Source organism: Narcine bancroftii, chromosome 4, assembly GCF_036971445.1.
Source record: "Narcine bancroftii isolate sNarBan1 chromosome 4, sNarBan1.hap1, whole genome shotgun sequence".
NCBI classification, from domain to species: domain Eukaryota; kingdom Metazoa; phylum Chordata; class Chondrichthyes; order Torpediniformes; family Narcinidae; genus Narcine; species Narcine bancroftii.
This window is the reverse complement of record NC_091472.1, coordinates 195,481,341-195,502,097: the sequence shown is the minus strand read 5'-3', so window position 1 is coordinate 195,502,097 and position 20,757 is coordinate 195,481,341. Positions and strand designations below refer to the sequence as shown.

The window sequence follows — 20,757 nt, the reverse complement described above, 5'->3', positions numbered from 1 at the left end:
TACGTGAACCACATCTAAAACAAAAATCCGAATTACTAAGTCCATATATTTTTTTTAGCTTTTCTGGGATCAAATATAATTGATGTAAAAAATAATAATTAACCATTCCATATCTTACATTAATCAATTTAATTACATTGTCCTGACACATATTTGTCCAATCATCATTGGGAAAAATAAATACTAAGTCACTCTCCCATTTAAGTTTAGATTTCTCCCAATCTGACTTATCCATACTATCTTGTAACAAATTATACATAACTGAATTATAACCCTTTTTTGGTTTAGAGGAAATCAAAGCTTCAAATCTCGATAAAATAGGTAAAATCATCTTTCTCCCATAATTATCTTTTATCAAAGCTCTAAACTGATAAAACGCAAACAAAGAATTTACAGGTATATCAAATCTTTCTCTCAATTGATTAAAAGAAAGAAATTGCCCCTCTACAAAACAATCTTGTATTGTCTTTATACCTTTAAAGTCCCAAATCTTTAAATGATTATTAAACATTGAAAAAGGAATAAGCTGATTATTATACAATGGAGTTAAAATTGATAATTTATCTTTCGATCCTAACACCCTGTTTTTTAAAAATCCAAATCTTTAACAAATGTTTCAATATCGGCATATCATATTGCTGTAACAAAATCAAATTCCAACAAAATATAAATTCATGTATCTCAACCCTAGGAATACATGCCATCTCCACTTTAACCCAGCTAGGAGGCTGATCTAAATCCATCAATCTACTAACAAATTTCAACTGAGCCGCTTCATAATAGTTTTGAAAATGTGGTAATTGTTGTCCGCCCAATGCATACTTCCATGCAATGCCACTCGAGCTAATTTACCTTTCCATAAAAATTCTCGCACTGTTTTATTCAAATCTTGCAAAAAGCCCTGAGGAAGTAAACAAGGTATTGACTGAAATAAATATTGAATTCGAGAAAAAATATTCATTTTAATACAATTAACCCGACCAATCAAAGTTAATGGAAGATCTTTCCACTTAATCAAATCTGCTTTAATCCGTCTTAATATAGGTACATAATTTAATTGATATAATGATTGATAATTAGTATCCATAAACACACCTAAATATTTAAGTTTATTTGTCCACCTTAATTTTGTAATAGTTTTAAATTCAGAATAATCTCCCACTCCAACTGGTAAAGTTTCACTTTTATCTCAATTAACTTTATATCCCGATAATTCTCCAAATTTCAACAAACACTCTTGGAATTGTATCAACGACCGTTCCAGTTCCGTCAAGTATACCAATACATAGTCCGCAAATGAGTTAATTTTATATTCTTCATTCTTAACCCTCATCCCTCTAATTTCTTCACTTTGTCTAATAGCCTGAGCTAATGGTTCAATAACCAATGCAAATAAGGCTGGTGACAATGGGCAACCCTGTTGAGTTGAATGAATCAATTTAAATGGTGAAGAAATCTGTCCATTTGTCACCACCCTAGCAACCGGGTTCGTATATAAAGCCTTAACCCAACCAATAAAAAAAAGGGCCAAATTTAAATTTCTCTAACACTTTGAATAAAAAATCCCACTCAACCCTATCAAAAGCTTTTTCTGCATCTAATGCTTTTGATATGTGTTGACCAAAATAATTAATCAAAATATATTGTCTGATGCATTTCTATTCTTAATAAAACCTGTTTGATCAATATATACCAATTTGGGTAAATATTTAGCAAGTCTATTAGCTAATACTTTCACTATAATTTTATAATCTACATTTAATAAAGAAATAGGTCTATATGAAGACACTTTTAATGGATCTCTATCTTTTTTTGGAATGACAGTTATTAAAGCACTTGAACATGATTCTGGTAACTTCTGATCTTCAGTAACTTGATTCAACACTTCTCCAAATACATTAGAAAAATCATCATAAAAAAGTTTTTAAAATTCCACAGGAATCCATCATCCCCTGGGGACTTTCCATTAGGCATTTCCTGAATAGCGTCCTTAATTTCAAAATCCGTAAATGGAGATTCCAATTCCTGAACATTATTTCCATCTAATACCAGTAACTTTAATTTAGATAAGTAAGAGTCAATAGAACCATTATCCTGTTTCCCATCAGAAGTATATAATTTCAAATAAAATGAATAAAACTGGTCATTAATTTCCTGAGGTTTGTAAGTAACTTTTGAATTCTTGTTAACAGCATTAATAATCCAAGATGTCTGTTCAGCTTTAAATTGCCAAGCAAATACCTTATGAGCTCTTTCCCCCAGCTCATAATAATGTTGTTTAGATCGATTAATTAAGCGCTCACACTGGTAAGTTTGTAAAGTATTATAACATAATTTCAACCTCGTTAATCAACATTTTTTAATCTTCTGTTACACCTTTCTGAAAATTTTTCTCTAACTCAGCAATCTTATTTTCTAACTCTAAACTTTCTGCCATATATTGTTTCTTAACTTTTGTAGAATAATTAATAATCTGTCCCCTCAAATAAGCTTTAAAACATCCCATATTACAAAATGACTATCCACAGAATTAACATTCTCGATCAAAAATAAAGAAATATGCTCTTTTACAAAAATAGCAAACTCTGGTTTTTTCAATAACATTGCATTAAACCTCCACCTAAATGACAGATGTTCTACCTCCGAACTTTCACAAAAAAAAGGTAATAATGAATGATCTGATATAACTCTACTTTTATATTCAGCTCGTAATACTCTACCTTGTAAATGTGCTGATACCAAAAATAAATCAGTTCTAGAAAACGAATCATGTTGTGAAGAATAAAAAGAGAAATCTTTCTCTATAGGATTAACTTTTCTCCAAATATCCACCAAATTTAATTAACTCATTAATTTGTATTGCCATCATTGACTTCCTTATACTTTTTTTTTAATTTCTGTCCAATAAAGGGTCCAGAACGCAATTAAAATCACCATCATCTAAGACATTTTCATTAACTTGAACTAACAGTAAAAAAGCTTCTGAAATAAACTGCTCATCATCTATATTAGGGGCATAAAGATTCAGCAAAGTCCAAGATTCAGCAAAAATTTTACAGTTCACTCTTAATACTCTGCCAGCCTACCACTCTGAAGATTCCAATACAAATGGTAAATTTTTATGAATCAAAATCACTACTCCTCTTGCCTTAGAATTAAAAGAAGAAAAAACATGACCAACCCAATCTCTTTTCAATTTCAAATGTTCTTTTTCAGTCAAATGTGTTTCTTGTAAAAAAGCAATATCAATTTTCATTTTTTTTATATAAGCCAATGCTCTCTTTCTCTTAATCCCTGAACATTAAAAGTTGCAAAATTCAATTTAGACATCCTTTTTAACTGCTAATTTACACACTATAAAATAATGCTCCCCTCTATAATTAAAAAAAAAACTCTTTAAAAAAAAATAATAATAAAAGAAGAATAACCAAAAAAAAACACAAAAAACCCCACCCAAAGGTAGTAATACCCTAAAAATCTGGGTGTGGTAAACCCACTAGTGGCAGATGACTGTCAAAGTTTTCAGTGTCAGCCAACCCTCCCAGCCAGATACATATTTATTATTTAATTAAACACAATAAAACATAGTCCATATATTCAGCCCAATGATTCCATGCCCAACGACTGCTCTGGATCTTCAACATCAAGAAGACTTTCTTTCCATTCTTTCCATACCCATGTCCAATTCCATTTCCATTTACCCTCCTCTTAGGAGACAACGGAGGAGAACGCCTATTTCTTTGCAGTTCCGGCAAAGAATTAGCAAAAACCAAAGCATTATGATCATTCTCAAAGAAATGGGATTGAAAGTTTCCATAAAAAAACTTCAAAATTCCAGGATAACGAAAAGCAAACTTGCAGCCTTTTCGCCACAAAACATCTTTGGCCGTATTAAATTCTCATCGTCTTCTAATAATCTTTTGGTTCAAATTGACATAAAAAAACACTCTGTTATTTTGAACCATTAATGGAGACTGATTCTGCCGTGCTTTCTTTACTGCCATATGTAGAATCATTTCTCTATCTTGGTATTTTAAACAACGAACCAAGACTGCTCTCGGTGTTTGTCCTGGAAGTGGTTTTCTTCTCAGAGCTCCATGAGCCCGATCCATTTCCAAGCCTTCAGGAAAAAAACTCTTTACCCAGCACTTCTGGGATCCAATGCTTAAAAAATGTTATAGGAACAGAACCTTCAATGTCCTCTGGAAGACCAACTATTTTCACATTATTTCTTCGACTTTGATTTTCCAACGAATCTATCTTCTTCAATAAATCTCTTTTTTGAATTCCCCAATCTACAAAAGAACCTTCCACTTTTTCTATTTTCTCTCTATAACGTTCCACCTGTTTTTGACACTCAGAAAAGATTGTTTCAATTTTCTTAAAATTATCTTGCGGTGTCAACTGATTTTATACATCTATTAATATCACTCTTAACTACAGTCATTTCCTGTTTCATAGTTGACATTTCATCACACAGGGTATTCATTTTTATTTTCATCTCCATAAATCCTTGGTTCACCTGTGTTGATATTTGTTTTGACATTCTGTGCATTTGACAAGCAATCCCTTCCAAAACAGTGAACACTGAATCCATTCCAGATTCCACCTCCACTTTTTGAGGTCTGCCTCCTTTAACTACAGGCTCCTCCTCCTGGACAAATTCCAGTAAGGTAAGTTCCTCCTCTTCCTCATTCATCATAGATTCTTTAGCTGAACGGCTGCAGGTCTGGACACCTGACGCCGGCACCCCGACCTCTTCAGGATGTCGGTGTTCAGGCTACCCCACAGCCCATACTTTATCCAGCAATTCTCAGACCCGGGATAAGCCAGGCAAAGCCACCAGACGCGCAGGAACGTCCTCTGATGCCATACTGCGCGCCCCCGAGCCGCCCAGCGAGGTCACGGGTTCATGGGTCCCCTTGTTGGCTGTGCCGCCCGCGTGCACGACTTCATGTGAATGCGGGTCGGCAACGGCCGAGCTCACCAAAGTGTCGGCGCCATCTTGCGGAGGCAGGATTGGCGCCGAGGTCAAACTCGAAAGGGCTGGAGTCTTTTGAGGCTTGGAGACTTCCAACGACGATTCCGTGGATTCAGCTAAGGCTGGTAGACCTCAATTCTTCCGCACTTTTGTATGGGATTTTTTTCTGAAGTTGAGGTTTACATCTTTTCGCATTAGATGCCATCACAAATCACTGTTATTTAAACAACTATAAATATTATTTTTAACCACTTTTATGCTTTTTAAAAACCGAGTATTTAGTAATCCAGCTGGGGAAAGGTGGAATACATGTCTTCCTTCTACGCCATCTTGCCACGCCCCCCTCCTGCTCTAGATTTAACAATCAGACTGCTCTGGTAGGCCAAGATTCTATTCCTTTCTCTCAATTTTCTGTCTCTGTTGCATCTGCTCCTAGGACATCAAAGATGTCTCCTTCAGAAAACATGAGACCCCTCTGCTGCAATTAACTTAGTCCTCACCTGCAACTCTTTCGTCTATTTCTTGTACCTGCCCTGCCTCAGGCACATCAGGTGAAATGGTTAGTGTAGTAGTTACAGCTTCAGCAATGTGGGTTTCAATGAGGAACTGTCTGCGTGGGTTTCCTCCAGGTGCTCCGGTTTCCTTCCACCCTTCAATACATTTGTTATTTGCAGGTTAATTGGGATATTTGGGCAGTACTGACATGTTGGCCAGAAGGGCCTGTCACCATGCTGTACCTTTAAATTTAAACAAATTTAAGGACTTGGTTCCCCTTGTCCTTTACTACTGGCCTCCTCATCCAACATATTCTCATGAGTTTCTACCCCGACAATGGAATTCTACCCCCAGACACCTCCTTCCCTCCCCACCCTCTCTGCTTTCTGTAGGGATCACTCCCTCCCTTGTCTACTTATGCCTTTCCACCAATTGCCCCTTGGTATCTACCCTTGTGACTGCATGACGTGCTGCACTTGCACTGACACCCCTCTCCGTCACTATTTGAGGCCCCAAACAGTTCTCCAAGTAAGCAACACTTCACCTGCGAATCTCTAGGGGTCATTTACTGCAAGTGGTTTCCTCTATATCAGAGAGACTGGGTGCAAACTGGGAGATGATTTTGTTGAGCACCTTCACTCTGTCTGCTGCAACAGCAAGGACATCCCAGTGTTCAACCACTTCCAATTCCACACTGATGTATCTGTCCATGGCCTTGTTTTCTGCCAAGATGAGACCACTTGCAAATTGGAGGAACAATGCCTTGTGTTCAGTCTTGGTAATCTCCAGCCAGATGGCATTATTGACCTTTGATTTTTGTCAACCCCCTCTTTGATTTTTCTCACTCTCTCTCTCTCTCTCTCTCTCTCTCTCTCTCTCTCTCTTCCTTCCTCCAGTTCCCCTCCTCCTTCCATCAGAATGCTATCTTGAGCCCTCTGCCTTCTCCTCTATCACTTCTACCTGTATCCCCCTGTTATCCTGTGTTCCTTCCCCCTGCTTCACCCCCCTCCCCCAACCTTTTTATTTCGGCATCCACCTGATTTTTGGTACTCCTGATGAGGGGTTCAGGTCTGAAGTGTTGATTGCCTTTTTCTTTCTAGGGATGGTGTGTGACTGGCTAAGTTTCTCCAGCACATTTTTTGTACTGCATCAGACTCCAGAATCAGCCGATTTTCTTGTTTACCCCATTGTTTCATTTCTTCTTATATAGATTTCTCTTATCCAGTCCCTTCCTGCCTTGCATGCTCGCTATCTTCTTGAAAACATTTGATTCCACATCCCCAACTGCTTCATCTTATCTTTAGATATGGAGTCCCTGACAATATATGTTCCCCACCAGGAAGGTCTCAGGGCCCACTATTTCTTTCTGGAACACAGATCTGATCAGTTCCCTCCTTTGCTTAGTGGAACTTGTTCTCATCCATACAAGTCCCAACTGGTATCACTTTGGTCCCCCTACTCTCCATCCTCTCTTATAAAGGTTAGTATTGTGAGCAGAATCACAGGATCCTACTGCAAATGCTGAAATCTAGAGCAATAATCTGTTGGAGGAACTCAGCAGGTTGTGAATGGGAGAACAGTCAATGTTTTGGAAATGATGCGTTCGCCACGATGTGTTGAATGTGCCTATTCCAGAATGCCAGCTTGGTTGACTTGGAAAATTGGGCTGAAGATCCTGTTTCATGCTGTATGATTCTGATGATATGAATTACATTAACCTTTTTTGATTGTGTTCTGTTCCTATCTGAGATTTTAATTCAAATGGATTCACACTGCTTATTTTTCCCATTGTGAAAGTTTTTTTTGTGTCCAAATTGGTTCCTTCATTCTGTCGGTCTCACAGATCCTTTTGAGACTCTCAGATGCTTGAGGTATTTTTTTTTTAACCCCCTTCTCATTTTTCACATAATTTCTGTTTTTTTGGGAGTAAGTCATCCATACATGGCACCAGGTTCTTGTGTTTGCTGAACCTTGGGACTAAAAGGTGAGTTCTTTTTAAGTATGATGGACTGAATGATCTCATTTTGAGCTGTAATATTCCATGATTCTTAACCACCTAATATCTAATAGAATATCTATTTCACTGTCAATTTAGAGTTCCAGCCATCTTTCCTGATTGCTTCAGGTCCTGAAACACATTTTTTCTTGGTGGGTGAAAATGCCTCTTCGGTTAAGCTTGGTGTGGAAACTGTTACGGCTACTGATGGTATGTCTCTCTTTTTCTTTTACAAGGTGCATTGGCTTCACTAGTGACTCAAGTGAATTGAAGCTGCAATTAGTTTTAGTTGGGGGTTGATCAGAAGGACACTTACCTTTTGAGTTCGAAAGTTGTTGGTTTAGGTGCCCATTGAGGGCCGAACTTTGTGGAGAACATCTCTGTTTAGTCTGCACGGGCAACCCTGAGCTTCCTGTTGCTTTTCATTACTCTGTTTTTTGGCCCTCACCAGAACTGGCAGCACTTGGTGTTCCTTCTCCCCTCCAAGTACTGACCAATCCTGTGCCTGCTTAACTCGTAGTGTCTTGGAGGGTTTGTTAATTTATTTCTGTATCTTCATAAATGGCAATTCCAGAAGCATACATAACATGCATCTGTTTATGTGAAATGTTTGGTTTTGCCAGAAAAAAAGTTGAAGAATTTTTATTCAATGTGTTTTTATTGTCATAGACATGACAGAAAAAATACAAAATATTTACAGCACGGTAGAAACCAATCCTGGCCATTTAAACCCCTGCCGCTCAATTACACCCAAATTAACCACAATCTTGTCTGTTTTGGAGGGTGGGAGGAAACTGGAGCACCCAGGGAAAACCTACGCAGACTCAGGGAGAACATACAAACTCCTTCCTCCAGCGCCGGATTCAAACCCGGGTTGTTGGTGCTGCGGCACTAACTGTTACCCAAGCACAATGTACAGATGAACCAACTTTCTTCCGTGCTGCAGCCACACGGGTACTTAAGATACCCAAACTAAAATAGTAAAAATTTAAATTTAAATACAATATAGAAAAAGAAATTAAATACTCTGGACAACAAATACTGTTTAAACACAGGGTGTTTCGTAGAAGGAGGTGAGTGCCGTTGCACAGATAACACTGGACAACGATTTTTTTCAAAAGGTTTGTTTCCTGAAAAAAAATGTGGATTATGAGAGACCACAAGAGGAACATAAATATAATTTCAGATTTGCTGTTTTCACGTAGAATGTTGGAGAAACATTAAATGAACTTTTATTGAATTTAGCATATTTAATCAGATAATGATGGTAACATATTGCATTAGTTCAACTGACCTAAAATGTTTTGCCACTGATTGTACTCAGCAACTGGTGCCTCTCATGTCAGGGTCCAATAATAGTCAGCCAGCATTGATGAATTCCAGTTGCCCTGCTACCATTTTTCCATAGTTGCAATGTCCCGGTGAAACCTTTCACCGTGTTGATCACTGACTGAACCAAGATCAGCAGGGAAGAAGTCCAAGTGCAAATGCAGAAAATTAATTTTCAATGGCATGTTATACTTCATATTTTTGTATGGTTGAAGTAGACTTAAAATATAACAGGAAATCTCAATAATGGTTTGTTACAGGAAAATTTTAGGTGATTTTTGTGACCAGCAGCCCAAAATCCATAAAATATACCCAAAAGTGTTCAAGAAGCAAAAATTTTCGTTGTTCAGTGATATCAAAGGACAGATAAATATTCACAGTGTTGTATGTTGTGGTATTGAAGCAACTGTCTTGCTTTTTTTCCATTTATCAACTGAGACCAGTTTTTACAACTTGTTCACTGGTGATTTAGATCAGCCATTCTCAACCTGTTTTTGGCTCTAGTCCCTTAGGACTATGCCCCCTTCCCTGTGAAGCCAGTTTAGTTGTTTTTTTCCATTCTTCTTTCCTACTGACTATATATAAATCAGAAAATATTTTGTTTTCAATCTGTGCTCTTGCTTCTCCCATGCCCCTCGCTTAAATGAGCTATGGCCCCTTTTTAAATTTAAATTTAGACATACAGGCCCTTTCAGCCCACGAACCCATGCTGCTCCCCAATTGGCCTGCTATCCCTAGTATGTTTTGAAGGGTGGGAAGAAGCCGGAGCCCCGGGGAGAATCTGTGCAGACATCAATAAAAGTTACAAACTCGTTACAGACAGCACGGGATTTGAACTCTGGTCCCGATCGCTGGCACCGTGATGGTGTTGCGCTATCTGCTACGCTAACCGTGCTGCTTTAGAGAATGGCTGATTTTGAGAACAGATAAGGACTTCTTGTTTTGAAACAAGATAACATAATTTTGTTAAGTTTGATTTCTTTTCTTAGATTTGTTGCAGTCCAATTGTGTGAAGAGAAATGCCACTGATCATTGGACATTGACAAGTTTTGTTGATGAGGTTTGCATTTTAAAAACATTATTGTTTCTTTCTTTGGACTTTTGTTCTAAAGCTTTCTTCAATTAGATTGCTGCAGTGTGGTAGTATGAAATGGTTCAGGTCAGTGTTCTGACAGTTTGTTAAACTGCAGTATGATTGGTTTTATCAGCAAAGATTTTTTAAAAATGGTGGCAGAACATCCTAACAACCGACCTCTTTGCCCATAATGTCTTCTTTGGACGTGATGTCCAATTAAACAAATACTCTGCTGTGTGCACATGGTACTTATCCCTCTGTTTCATGTAAATTCTATCTGGAAGCCTCATAAATGTTGTTGTAGTAACTTCTTCCACCTCTATACCTGGGAGCCTGTTCCAGGCATCCACCACTCTATGTGCACTAAAAAAAAACTTGCCCCACAATTCTCCTTTAAACTTTCTTCCCTTCACTATTTTCTGGTGTGTTACATTTTTGCTCTGGGGGGAAAATTTTTTTTGACTATCCTATCAATGCCTCTCATAACTTTATCAACTTTTATCAGGTCTCCTCTCAGTCTCTGATGCTCTAGAGAGAATTAAAAAAAAACACTTTCGGTCCAACTTCTTCCCATAAATCATACCCCCTATTTCAGGCAACATCCTGGTAAATCTCTTCTGTGCCCTTTCCATAGCTTCCACATCTTTCCTAGAGTAAGTTGACCAGAACTGCACATAGTATTCCCAAGTGCACACCAACTAAAGTTTTGTGTAGCTGCAACATGAGGGTGCACTCAGAGGGTGTTGAGAGTATGGAATTAGCTGCCAGCAGAGGTGGTGAATGCAGGTTTGATTTCAACATTTAAGAGAAGATTGGATAGGTATAGGGAGTGGTGGGATATGGCCAGGATGCCGCTCGATGGGACTAGATATAATAAATATTTCCGCATGGACTAGATGGCTCAAAGGCATGGTTTCTATGCAGTAGTGTTCTATGTTTGTATAACTTGCTTAGTTTTATACTTGGTGCCCTTCCCAATGAAGTCAAGTATACCATACACCTTCTTTACCACTCAATCTCATGTGTGACCATTTTTAATGAGCTATGGATCTGGACCCCAAAATCTTACACATCAATACATTTTAGAACCATACCATTAATATATTACCCTTACATTTGACCTTCCAAAGTGCAACAACTCACACTTGTCATTATTAAGCTCCATCTACCATGTCTCTGGTTATTTCTATAACTAGTCTATATACACAATTCCACCAATCTTTGTATCATCTGCAAACTTACCAACCCACTCACCTGCTGTGTCACCTGAGTCAGTCACTTGTGTTCATCACAAGCAACAGACCTCCAACACCGATCCCTGCAGAACACCAGTGGTCATAGACCTCCAACCCAAATAACAGCTTTCCACCACTGCCATCTGTCTTCCGTAGGCCAGCCAATTTCTTTATCTAAACTATCATCTCGCTGTTGATCCCATGCACCTTCTCAACCAGCCTTCCGTGTGACACCTTGTCAAATGCCTTTCTAAAGTTCATGTATACCACATCCATTGCCTTACCCTCATCAATTATTTGTCACCTTCTCAAAAAAACGTAATGAAATTGTTTGGACTTATCTCTAATCTGACTATGACTTTGCAAATGTGCACATCCATCCCCAAGTATCCTTTCCAGTAGATTCCCAACTGCTGATGAGACTGACTACCTACAGTTTCCTGGTTTGTCCTACTTTCCCTCCTTGTGTACAACATTGGCTATCACTGGTCCACTGGGTCCTCTCCTGTTTCTCATGAGGTTGCAGAGTCCCAGCAATCTCTTCATTTGCCTCTTTTGCGAACTGGGGATGTATCCCATCAGGTCCTCAATGCTCCTCAAAAGATCCAGCACCTTTCTTGATCATGAAAAGTCCAAATGCATGAAAATTCTCCACATCAGGGTGGCACAGTTAGTGCAACACTTTAATAGCACCTACTACCTGGGTTTGAATCTACTGCTGTGAGGAGTTTTTATATTCTCTATGTGGATTTCCTCCGGATGCTTCGGTTTCTTCCTACATTCAAAAGACATATGGGCTAGTAGATTAATTCCTCATATGGGTGTAATTGGGTAGCACAGGCTTGTGGCCAGAAGGATCTGTAATCGTGATGAATTTCTACATTTAAAAAAAACATGCTCTCTGATTTTCTCCTTTAGTATTCACCCCCTCTGTCTCCAAGCATAAATTCCCTCCTTTGTCTTTGGGTTGCCCTATCCTCTCCTTCTCCATCCTCTTGTTTTCAATGCAAATATAAAATACATTGGCTCCTTTTCGCCTTCTTAATGCCCTCCTTAATCTCTTTCCTTCAATCTTTTTATCTGTCAGGGCTTTGTCTGATATCTGCCTGAACCTTTCATATGATTCCTCTTGCTATATTCACAACCTTTCTTGCCATCCAAGGTCTCCTTCCTTGCCATCCAAGGTGTCCTTCCTTGCCATCCAAGGTGTCCTTCCTTGCCATCCAAGCTGTCCTTCCTTGCCATCCAAGGTGTCCTTCCTTGCCATCCAAGGTCTCCTTCCTTGCCATCCTTATCCTGAACCGTCCTTATTGTAAGCTAAGTCTGGCCAGACTACGAGTGATCTGTGAAATATACTGTGTCTCTTGTATCCACCAAATGTATTGTCAGTTCTTATGAATTTTGTTGCAGTTTGACCTGTTAACTCTGAATCTGTTGTTGACACTGAACCGACCACTGGTACTTTGTGAAAATTTATCAAGTGAAGTCAGCTGTTGTTCAGAGCCTCTGTGTGTTCTGGAAACGCTCCGTGTGACTGCCTGCCTAAATGGCGAAGTTTCAGCGACACTACTTGTTCAAGTGATGATATATGTGAACTCCACCTTCCAAGGGCCAATAAATGGTGAGTCCACAGACAGTGTTGACCATTTCATTCACTATAATCTTCTTTTGAATTTCATGAACTGATGAAAGGAATTGAATTGTTTGCTATTGTTATGTGAACCACAATACAGTGAAAAGCTTTATTTTGAGTGCTTTCCAGGCAAGTCAACCCATACTCAAGCACAACAAGTATTGCAAAATAAACAAATATTGCAGAATATTGGTGTAGATTATCTCAAGGAGAATCCGAAAGATTCTACAAGTATATTAAAGGCAAAAAAGTTAGAGGAGAAAGATTAGGTCCCTTACAGATCAACAAAGTCACCGAAGTGTGGAGCCACAGGACATTGGTGAGTATTTCTCATCTATATTTATCTGGAGGCTAGGGAACTCAACGGGGGAGTGGGGGGCGGTGGGGGGGGGGCGCGGAATAAAAAATAGTCATGTCTTGAAGAGAGTTCATGTTACAGAAGAAGAGGTGCCAGAGGTCTTAAAAAGCATAAAGATAAATAAATTCCCAGGGCCTGATCAAGTGTATACTCAGATGTTATTGGAAACTAGGGAAAAAAATTGCAGGCTAAGATATTTGCCTCATTTTTAAGCATGGGTGAGGTGCTGGAGAACTGAAGGAGGCTAATGATATTGTGCCTTTATTTACAAAGGACAATCAGGTTGAGCCAGGAAACTATAGGTGAGAGTGTCACAACTCAAGTTATGTGGGGTTGATGCCAATCTTTAGTGCTGTTTGTGATGAGTTAGCACATGCTTTCTATGACTGGGTGCCTCAGTTTACTCCCACATCCCAAAAATGTGATGCCAAGTTAATTGGCTGCCATAAATTGTCCCAAGTGCAAAGGTGAGTGATGAATCTGAAGGGGCTTCAAAGGAGTGACGGGATGAATAAAGTGGATTAATGTAAATAGGTGCTTGATTTGTCAGAACGGACTTGATGCATGCTTTTGAAGTGCCTTTGTCTGTGCTGTGTGGTTCTCTGAATCGGTCCACAAATGAGAACTCTGACCTTTGCTGTGTTTCCTTAGTGACCAAAGCAGAGGTGATGACAAACTCCCATTCCTTAAGATTATAAGATTTTGAAGCAGAAGTAGGCCACTGACCCATTGAGTCTGCTCTTCCATTCCATCATGAGCTGATCCATTCTCCCACTCATCCCCACTCCCCTGGCTTCTTCCCATTACTTTTAATACCCTAACTATTGACCTAAATACACCCAACGACCTGGTCTCCACAGTAGCCTGTGGTAGAAAACTTCAAAGCTTCACCACTCTGGTTAAGGAAATTCTTCTGTTTTAAATGGATGCTCTTCAATCCTGAAGTTGTGCCCTCTTGCTCTTGACTCTCCTACCATGGGAAACAACTTTGCCGCATCTACTGTGTCCAGGCCTTTTGACATTTGAAATGCTTCTATGAATACACTCCAAGAGTATTAAAATGTTCCTTGAATGCTAATCCCTTCATTCCAGGAATCATTCTTGTATGTCTGAATCCTCTCCAATGCCAGAACAATTTTCCTTAAAATAAGGAGTCCAAAATTACCCTGTACTCCAAGTGAGGCCTCACCAATGCCGAATAAATCCAATATCACATCCCAGCTCTTGTATCCTATTCCTGTAGATAGGAATGCCAACATTATCCATCTTCACCACTGACTCAATTTGGAGATGAACCTTTAGGGTATCCTGCATGAGAACTCCAAGCCTCTTTTGCACCTCCAAATTAGTTGTTTTCTACTGCAGGCTTTTTTCTGAGGTGTGACATTGTAAATGTTGACAGGAAACATTGATTGTTTCTAGCTCTCCTTCTGTGTTATGTGCAGGTAGTGGGGACTTGAAAAGACATTTAGAAGACTGTTTGGTCTTCATGTGGATGCAAGAAAAATGGGATGTGGACTGTGAGGGAGAGGGGTTACTGATTGTGGAGTACGTTTGCATGGGTTGGCACAACATTATGGGCCAAAGGGCCTGCACTGTTCTATGTACTAAACCTTTACCAATGTGTTTGACGCACTGACACTGTGGGAAGCAATCGCTGACTGAGATGAATTACTATGATTTTCTGTCTAATTTGATTTCACCACAATATTGCCCTCAATCTGAAGTGTGAATTTGTAAGAAAGCAAACAATATCTGAAAGGCATTATGGGAGGGGTGGGGGGGGGGGGGTCACAGTTACCATTGTAGTGAGCGCAATGCTGATACAGCGCCAGTGACCAGAGTTTGAATCCGGCGCTGTCTGTAAGGAGCTTTTAAGTTTTCCTGGGTTTCATCTGGGTGCTCTTGTTTCCTCCCACCCTTCAAAACATAAGGTTAATGGGCGGCACGGGTTTATGGGCTGAAAGGGCCTGTTACTGTGCTCTCTGTCTGAATTTAAAATGATTTTGAAGTAATAGAGGGTGGACAAGATGATGCAGTAGATAGTCAAAAGGAGTTTTGTAAATGATCATATATTAAAATTGTGAACAGAATGAGCCAGTGAGATTTAAGTGATCTGGAGATACAAGACTGCTGGAGAAAACAAATTGCTGGAGGAACTCAGCAGGTTAAGCAGCATTGGTGGGAGAAACCCTTCAAAGATTTAAATGATTATTTGCTACATGGTTTAAAAGTTGCTCGGAGTAGTGGTGAACAGTTACTTTTCAGTTTTCAGGGAAGTTTGTGACTCCAAGAATACTGTGGTCTTTTTTTCAGGATACATGTAATTATAATGATGTGGATTCATTGTATTACTTCAAAGTCCGAGTGAACATGAAATCAATAGTGTAAAGCAGGGGTCTCAAGCTTGCAGCCCGCAGGCCAACTGCGGCTCTCGGGACGATAGTTTGTGGCCCCGCCTTAATATGAAAGTTTAATGTTAGTGCGGCCCGCAAGTTTGATACGATTGGCACTTTTCAGTGTTGTGTGCGGAGCTGAACGAACCAACCAATCACGGTGGGGTATATTGCTCTCGGGGGCGGGACATCGGCTGGCCTTATTGCGAATATAAGTATATTTGTGTGCATTTTCTATTTGTCATTATATGCACGCGGCACATGCGCAATTTCCGCGGCCGCTCCCGCTTGATGCGCTTCGGCGTCCAGTCTGAACCCGGAAGTTGTTGCTCAGCGGGACAGAAAAAGAAGCGGAAAAGACACATCGGCTAAACACTGAAACTTCAACGCAACAGTGACACCAAGTGGAATTATATATATTATACAGCCCCAAACATGTCTTTTTCAAAGCCGACAGTGAAGAGAAAGGTTGGTGATGAGCACAGACAATTTCAGGAAAAGTGGGAAGTGCAATATTTCTTTGTTGAGCACAGGGGTATCCCGACATGTCTTATTTGCACAGAGAAAGTTGCAGTGCACAAAGAATACAATTTGAAACGTCATTACACAGCTAGACATGCTGAGGTGTATGCAAAATACCAAGGAGATATGAGAGCCAACCAGGTTGCTAAAAGAAAGGTCAGTTAGCAACATCAGCCTTTCTGCCAACACCGTGGCAGAGCGCATTTCTGACCTGTCAAGTGACGTTTATGATCAACTGTGTGAGAAAGCAAAATGTTTCAGTGTATACTCAGTCACACTTGATGAGACCACAGACATCATCGACACTGCCCAGCTCGCAATCTATGTTCGTGGTGTTGATGACAATTTTGAAGTCACAGAGGAGTTACTCACAGTAATTCCAATGCATGGCCAGACCACCGCTCAGGAGATATTTTACCAGCTGTGTGATGCCATTGAGAATGCCGGTTTGCCGGTAAGAAGAGAGGAAAAGAAGACAACGGAGGAAGAAGGTGAAGGCCTTACCTGTTCGAAGAGGCCCGCGGTGGAGAGAGAAACCCGCTCCCTCAGGTCGGTAGATAGTGGACTACAAAAATGGTTCGCTGAGCCGAGTAAAAGTGCGCAACCGCGCATGAAAAAAAACACACCGACGGGAGGGGGGACCAGCTGGGGAGTCGATCTCCACAGCCGGCAACGACAGCTGCAGAACACCTGCAGCAAGAAGAGAACACAGAAGACAATGGAAACAAGAAAGAAGAGAAGGAAAGGGCAACAAAGAAACAACAGATGGCCAACCCAGAGGAAGAAGAAGAGGAAGAGTACAGTGAAATAGAAGAAGAAGGGAAAGGCAAGATAAAGGAGGTACTTTCTCTTATTAAAGGATACATGGAGTCATTTAAAGAATGGCAAACACAGGAATTTAAGGATTTAAGAAAAAGAATAAACAACACAGAAGAGAGAATGAATAAAATAGATATGACCTTAACAGAAATGGGAAAGAAAATGGACAAGATGGAAGAGCGGGCAGTAGCAGCAGAAATGGAGGTAGAAGACTTAAAAAAGAAATTGGAGGAATCTAATAAAAAAACTAAAGAGACACAAGAACTACTAGCTCAAAAAATAGATACAATGGAAAATTATAACAGAAGAAATAACATAAAGATAGTGGGCCTTAAGGAAGATGAAGAAGGCAAGAATATGAGGGAGTTTATAAAAGATTGGATCCCTAAGACCCTAGGATGTCCAGAACTACAGCAAGAAATGGAAATAGAAAGGGCACATAGAGCATTGGCCTCTAAACCACAACCACAACAAAAACCAAGATCTATTGTAGTAAAATTCCTAAGATATACTACAAGAGAAAAGGTACTGGAGAAGACAATGGAAAAAGTAAGAGAGGGCAACAAACCACTGGAGTATAAAGGGCAAAAAATCTTCATTTATCCAGATATAAGTTTTGAACTCCAAAAGAAGAGAAAGGAGTTCAATACAGCAAAGGCGATTTTATGGAAGAAAGGGTATAAATTTATACTAAAGCATCCAGTGGTATTGAAAATATTTATTCCAGGACAACAAAACAGACTATTCTCGGACCCAGAAGAAGCAAGAAAATTTGCAGAACAATTACAAAAATAGACTGAGGGATGAAGACGGGTAATGAGAGTAAAAATGATCACGATTGATATGTATGTGGGTAAAGAGGTATAAGAGTGAATAGATACAATGTGCATACGTGAATGTATCTGTACTTAGAGGAAAATATAGATAGTACAGACAAGAATTAATAAGGGAAGGTAATGGAATAGAGAGAATAAGGAGGGAATTAAAAGAGTGACCTTTGTCACATATGAAAAGTGAAATCTTTTCTGGGGGGGGCTGGGTGGGGGGAAATAGCGGTCACTGCAAAATCAGTTGACACTTGCGAGTGGATTCGCAAACCCAAATGGAGAGGGGAGATGTGGTTGTCCGACAAGGGATAAAGGACAACTCAGGAGGGGAAGGGGAGATTGGGGATAAAGAAGATATAAATAGGAGAATAAGGAAAATGTTGGATGTTGTAGGAATGTTGTCTTATAAAGAGTTGAAAATAAGAAAACAGAAATGGAAAAGGAGGAAAGGTAATGATGGAAAAACGGAAAGAGAAGATAAACAAAGTATAAAATGGCTACGCTGAACTATATGACTTTAAATATTAATGGAATACATAACCAAATTAAAAGGAAGAAACTACTAAATTTACTGAAAAAGGAAAAAATTGATATAGCATTTGTCCAAGAAACACACTTAACTGAATTGGAGCACAAGAAATTAAAGAGCGATTGGGTAGGACATGTAACAGCAGCATCGTATAATTCAAAAGCAAGAGGAGTGGCTATATTAATTAGCAAAAATGTGCCATTTAAAATAGAAGAGGAAATAATAGATCCAGCAGGGAGATATGTTATGATAAAATGTCAGATATATTGGGAGTTTTGGAATCTACTTAATGTATATTCACCTAACGAAGAAGATCAAAAGTTTATGCAAGATATCTTTTTGAAGGTAGCTAATACGCAAGGGAACATACTAATAGGAGGGGATTTCAACCTGAATTTGGATTCAAATATGGATAAAACGGGGAAAAAAATTAACAGAAAGAACAAAGTAACCAAATTTATAATTAAATCAATGCAAGAAATGAAACTTTTGGATATATGGAGGAAACAAAACCCAAAAGAAAAGGAATACTCATACTACTCGGCTAGACATAAAACATACTCAAGAATAGACCTATTTTTGTTATCAGCTAGTATGCAGGATAGAGTAAGAAAAACAGAATATAAAGCGAGAATACTATCGGACCATTCACCCTTAATATTGACAGTAAAGCTAGAGGACATCCCTCCAAGAATGTATAGATGGAGATTAAACCCCATGCTACTTAAAAGGCAGGATTTTAGAGAATTTATTGAAAAACAATTAAAAATGTATTTTGAGGTGAATACGGAATCAGTGGAAGATAAGTTTATACTATGGGATGCAATGAAAGCATTCATTAGAGGGCAAATAATAAGTTATGTAACCAAGATGAAGAAGGACTATAATCAGGAAACAGAGCAGTTGGAAAGGGAAATAGTAAACATAGAAAAAAAATTAGCAATGAAGGAAGATACAACTAAAAGAAGAGAATTGGTGGATAAAAAAATAAAATGTGAAACATTACAAACATATAAGGTAGAGAAGAATATAATGAAGACAAAACAGAAATATTATGAACTAGGTGAAAAAACGCACAAAATCCTAGCATGGCAGCTTAAGACAGAACAAGCTAAGAAAATGGTATTGGCATCAAGGAAAAAAGACAAACAAATTACATATAATCCAAAAGAAATTAAGGAAAACTTTAGAGAATTCTATGAACAATTATACCGAACTGAAAACGAAGGGAAAGAAGGGAAAATAGATGAATTTTTGACTAAAATTGAACTACCAAAACTACAAATAGAGGAACAAAATAAATTAACAGAACCATTTGGAACAGTAGAAATACAAGAGATAATAAAAAAATTACCAAATAATAAGACACCAGGAGAGGATGGATTTCCAATAGAATTCTACAAAACATTTAAAGACTTATTAATTCCGCCCCTCCTGGATGTAATCAACCAGATTGATGAAACACAAAGCTTACCAGATTCATTTAAAACAGCAATAATTACAGTAATACTAAAACAAGGGAAAGATCCACTCTCACCAGCGTCATATAGACCAATATCTTTGCTAAACACAGATTATAAGATAATAGCTAAACTATTAGCAAACAGATTAGCAGAACAGGTACCAAAAATGGTAAACTTAGACCAAACTGGATTTATCAAAAAAAGACGCACAACAGACAATATTTGTAAATTTATTAACTTAATTCATGCAGTAGAAGGAAATAAAGCACCTGCAGTAGCAGTTGCTTTAGACGCAGAGAAGGCCTTCGACAGAGTAGAATGGAATTATTTGTTCAAAGTATTGCAAAAATTCAGTTTACCGGAGAAGTATATTAATTGGATTAAAGCATTATATAAGGGACCGTTAGCGAAAGTGACAGTAAATGGACATGTATCAAAGCAATTTAACTTAAGCAGGTCAACGCGGCAGGGATGCCCACTATCACCTTTATTGTTTGCGCTAGCTATAGAACCACTAGCAGAATTGATAAGAATAGATAATAATATAAAAGGAATAAAAATAAAAGACAGGGAATATAAAATCAGTCTATTTGTGGATGATGTTATAGTGTACTTAACAGAACCAGAACTATCAATAAAAGAATTATATAAGAAATTGAAGGAATATGGAGAAGTGTCGGGTTACAAGATAAACGTAAATAAAAGTGAAGCAATGCCTATGAATAATGCGGATTTCTCAAAATTTAAGAAGGAATCTCCATTCAGATGGCAAATGCAGGCAATAAGATACCTAGGTGTACAAATAAACAAAAATCTAGGCCAATTATATAAACTCAATTACAATCCACTAATGAAAAAATTACAGGACGATTTAGAGCATTGGAAAGATCTACCACTAACACTGATAGGAAGGATATAGTGTATTAAAATGAACATTTTTCCAAGGATATTATACTTATTTCAGGCATTGCCAATACAACTGACAGAAAAATTCTTCAAAGAGTTAAATAAAATAATAAGGAAATTTTTATGGAGAGGCGGGAAACCGAGGATAGCACTAGATAAATTAACAGAATGGTATAAACAAGGAAGCAAGGCT

The 20,757-nt window shown here is 38.5% G+C and overlaps 1 protein-coding gene across 2 annotated transcripts in view; it reads left to right on the top strand.

Annotated features, from left to right (window-relative positions):
- tctn2 (tectonic family member 2) overlaps positions 1 to 20,757 on the top strand; it is a 97,048-nt gene that overhangs the window by 1,067 nt on the left and 75,224 nt on the right. For both annotated transcript variants that reach the window (XR_011356313.1, XM_069933483.1), the window contains exons 2-4: positions 7,572 to 7,682; positions 9,791 to 9,861; positions 12,522 to 12,732. Coding sequence is in view for 1 of the 2 variants with exons in the window: in XM_069933483.1 (XP_069789584.1) it covers positions 7,572 to 7,682; positions 9,791 to 9,861; positions 12,522 to 12,732 (393 nt within the window). In the remaining variant the exon portion in view is untranslated. The remainder of the gene's footprint in view (positions 1 to 7,571; positions 7,683 to 9,790; positions 9,862 to 12,521; positions 12,733 to 20,757) is intronic.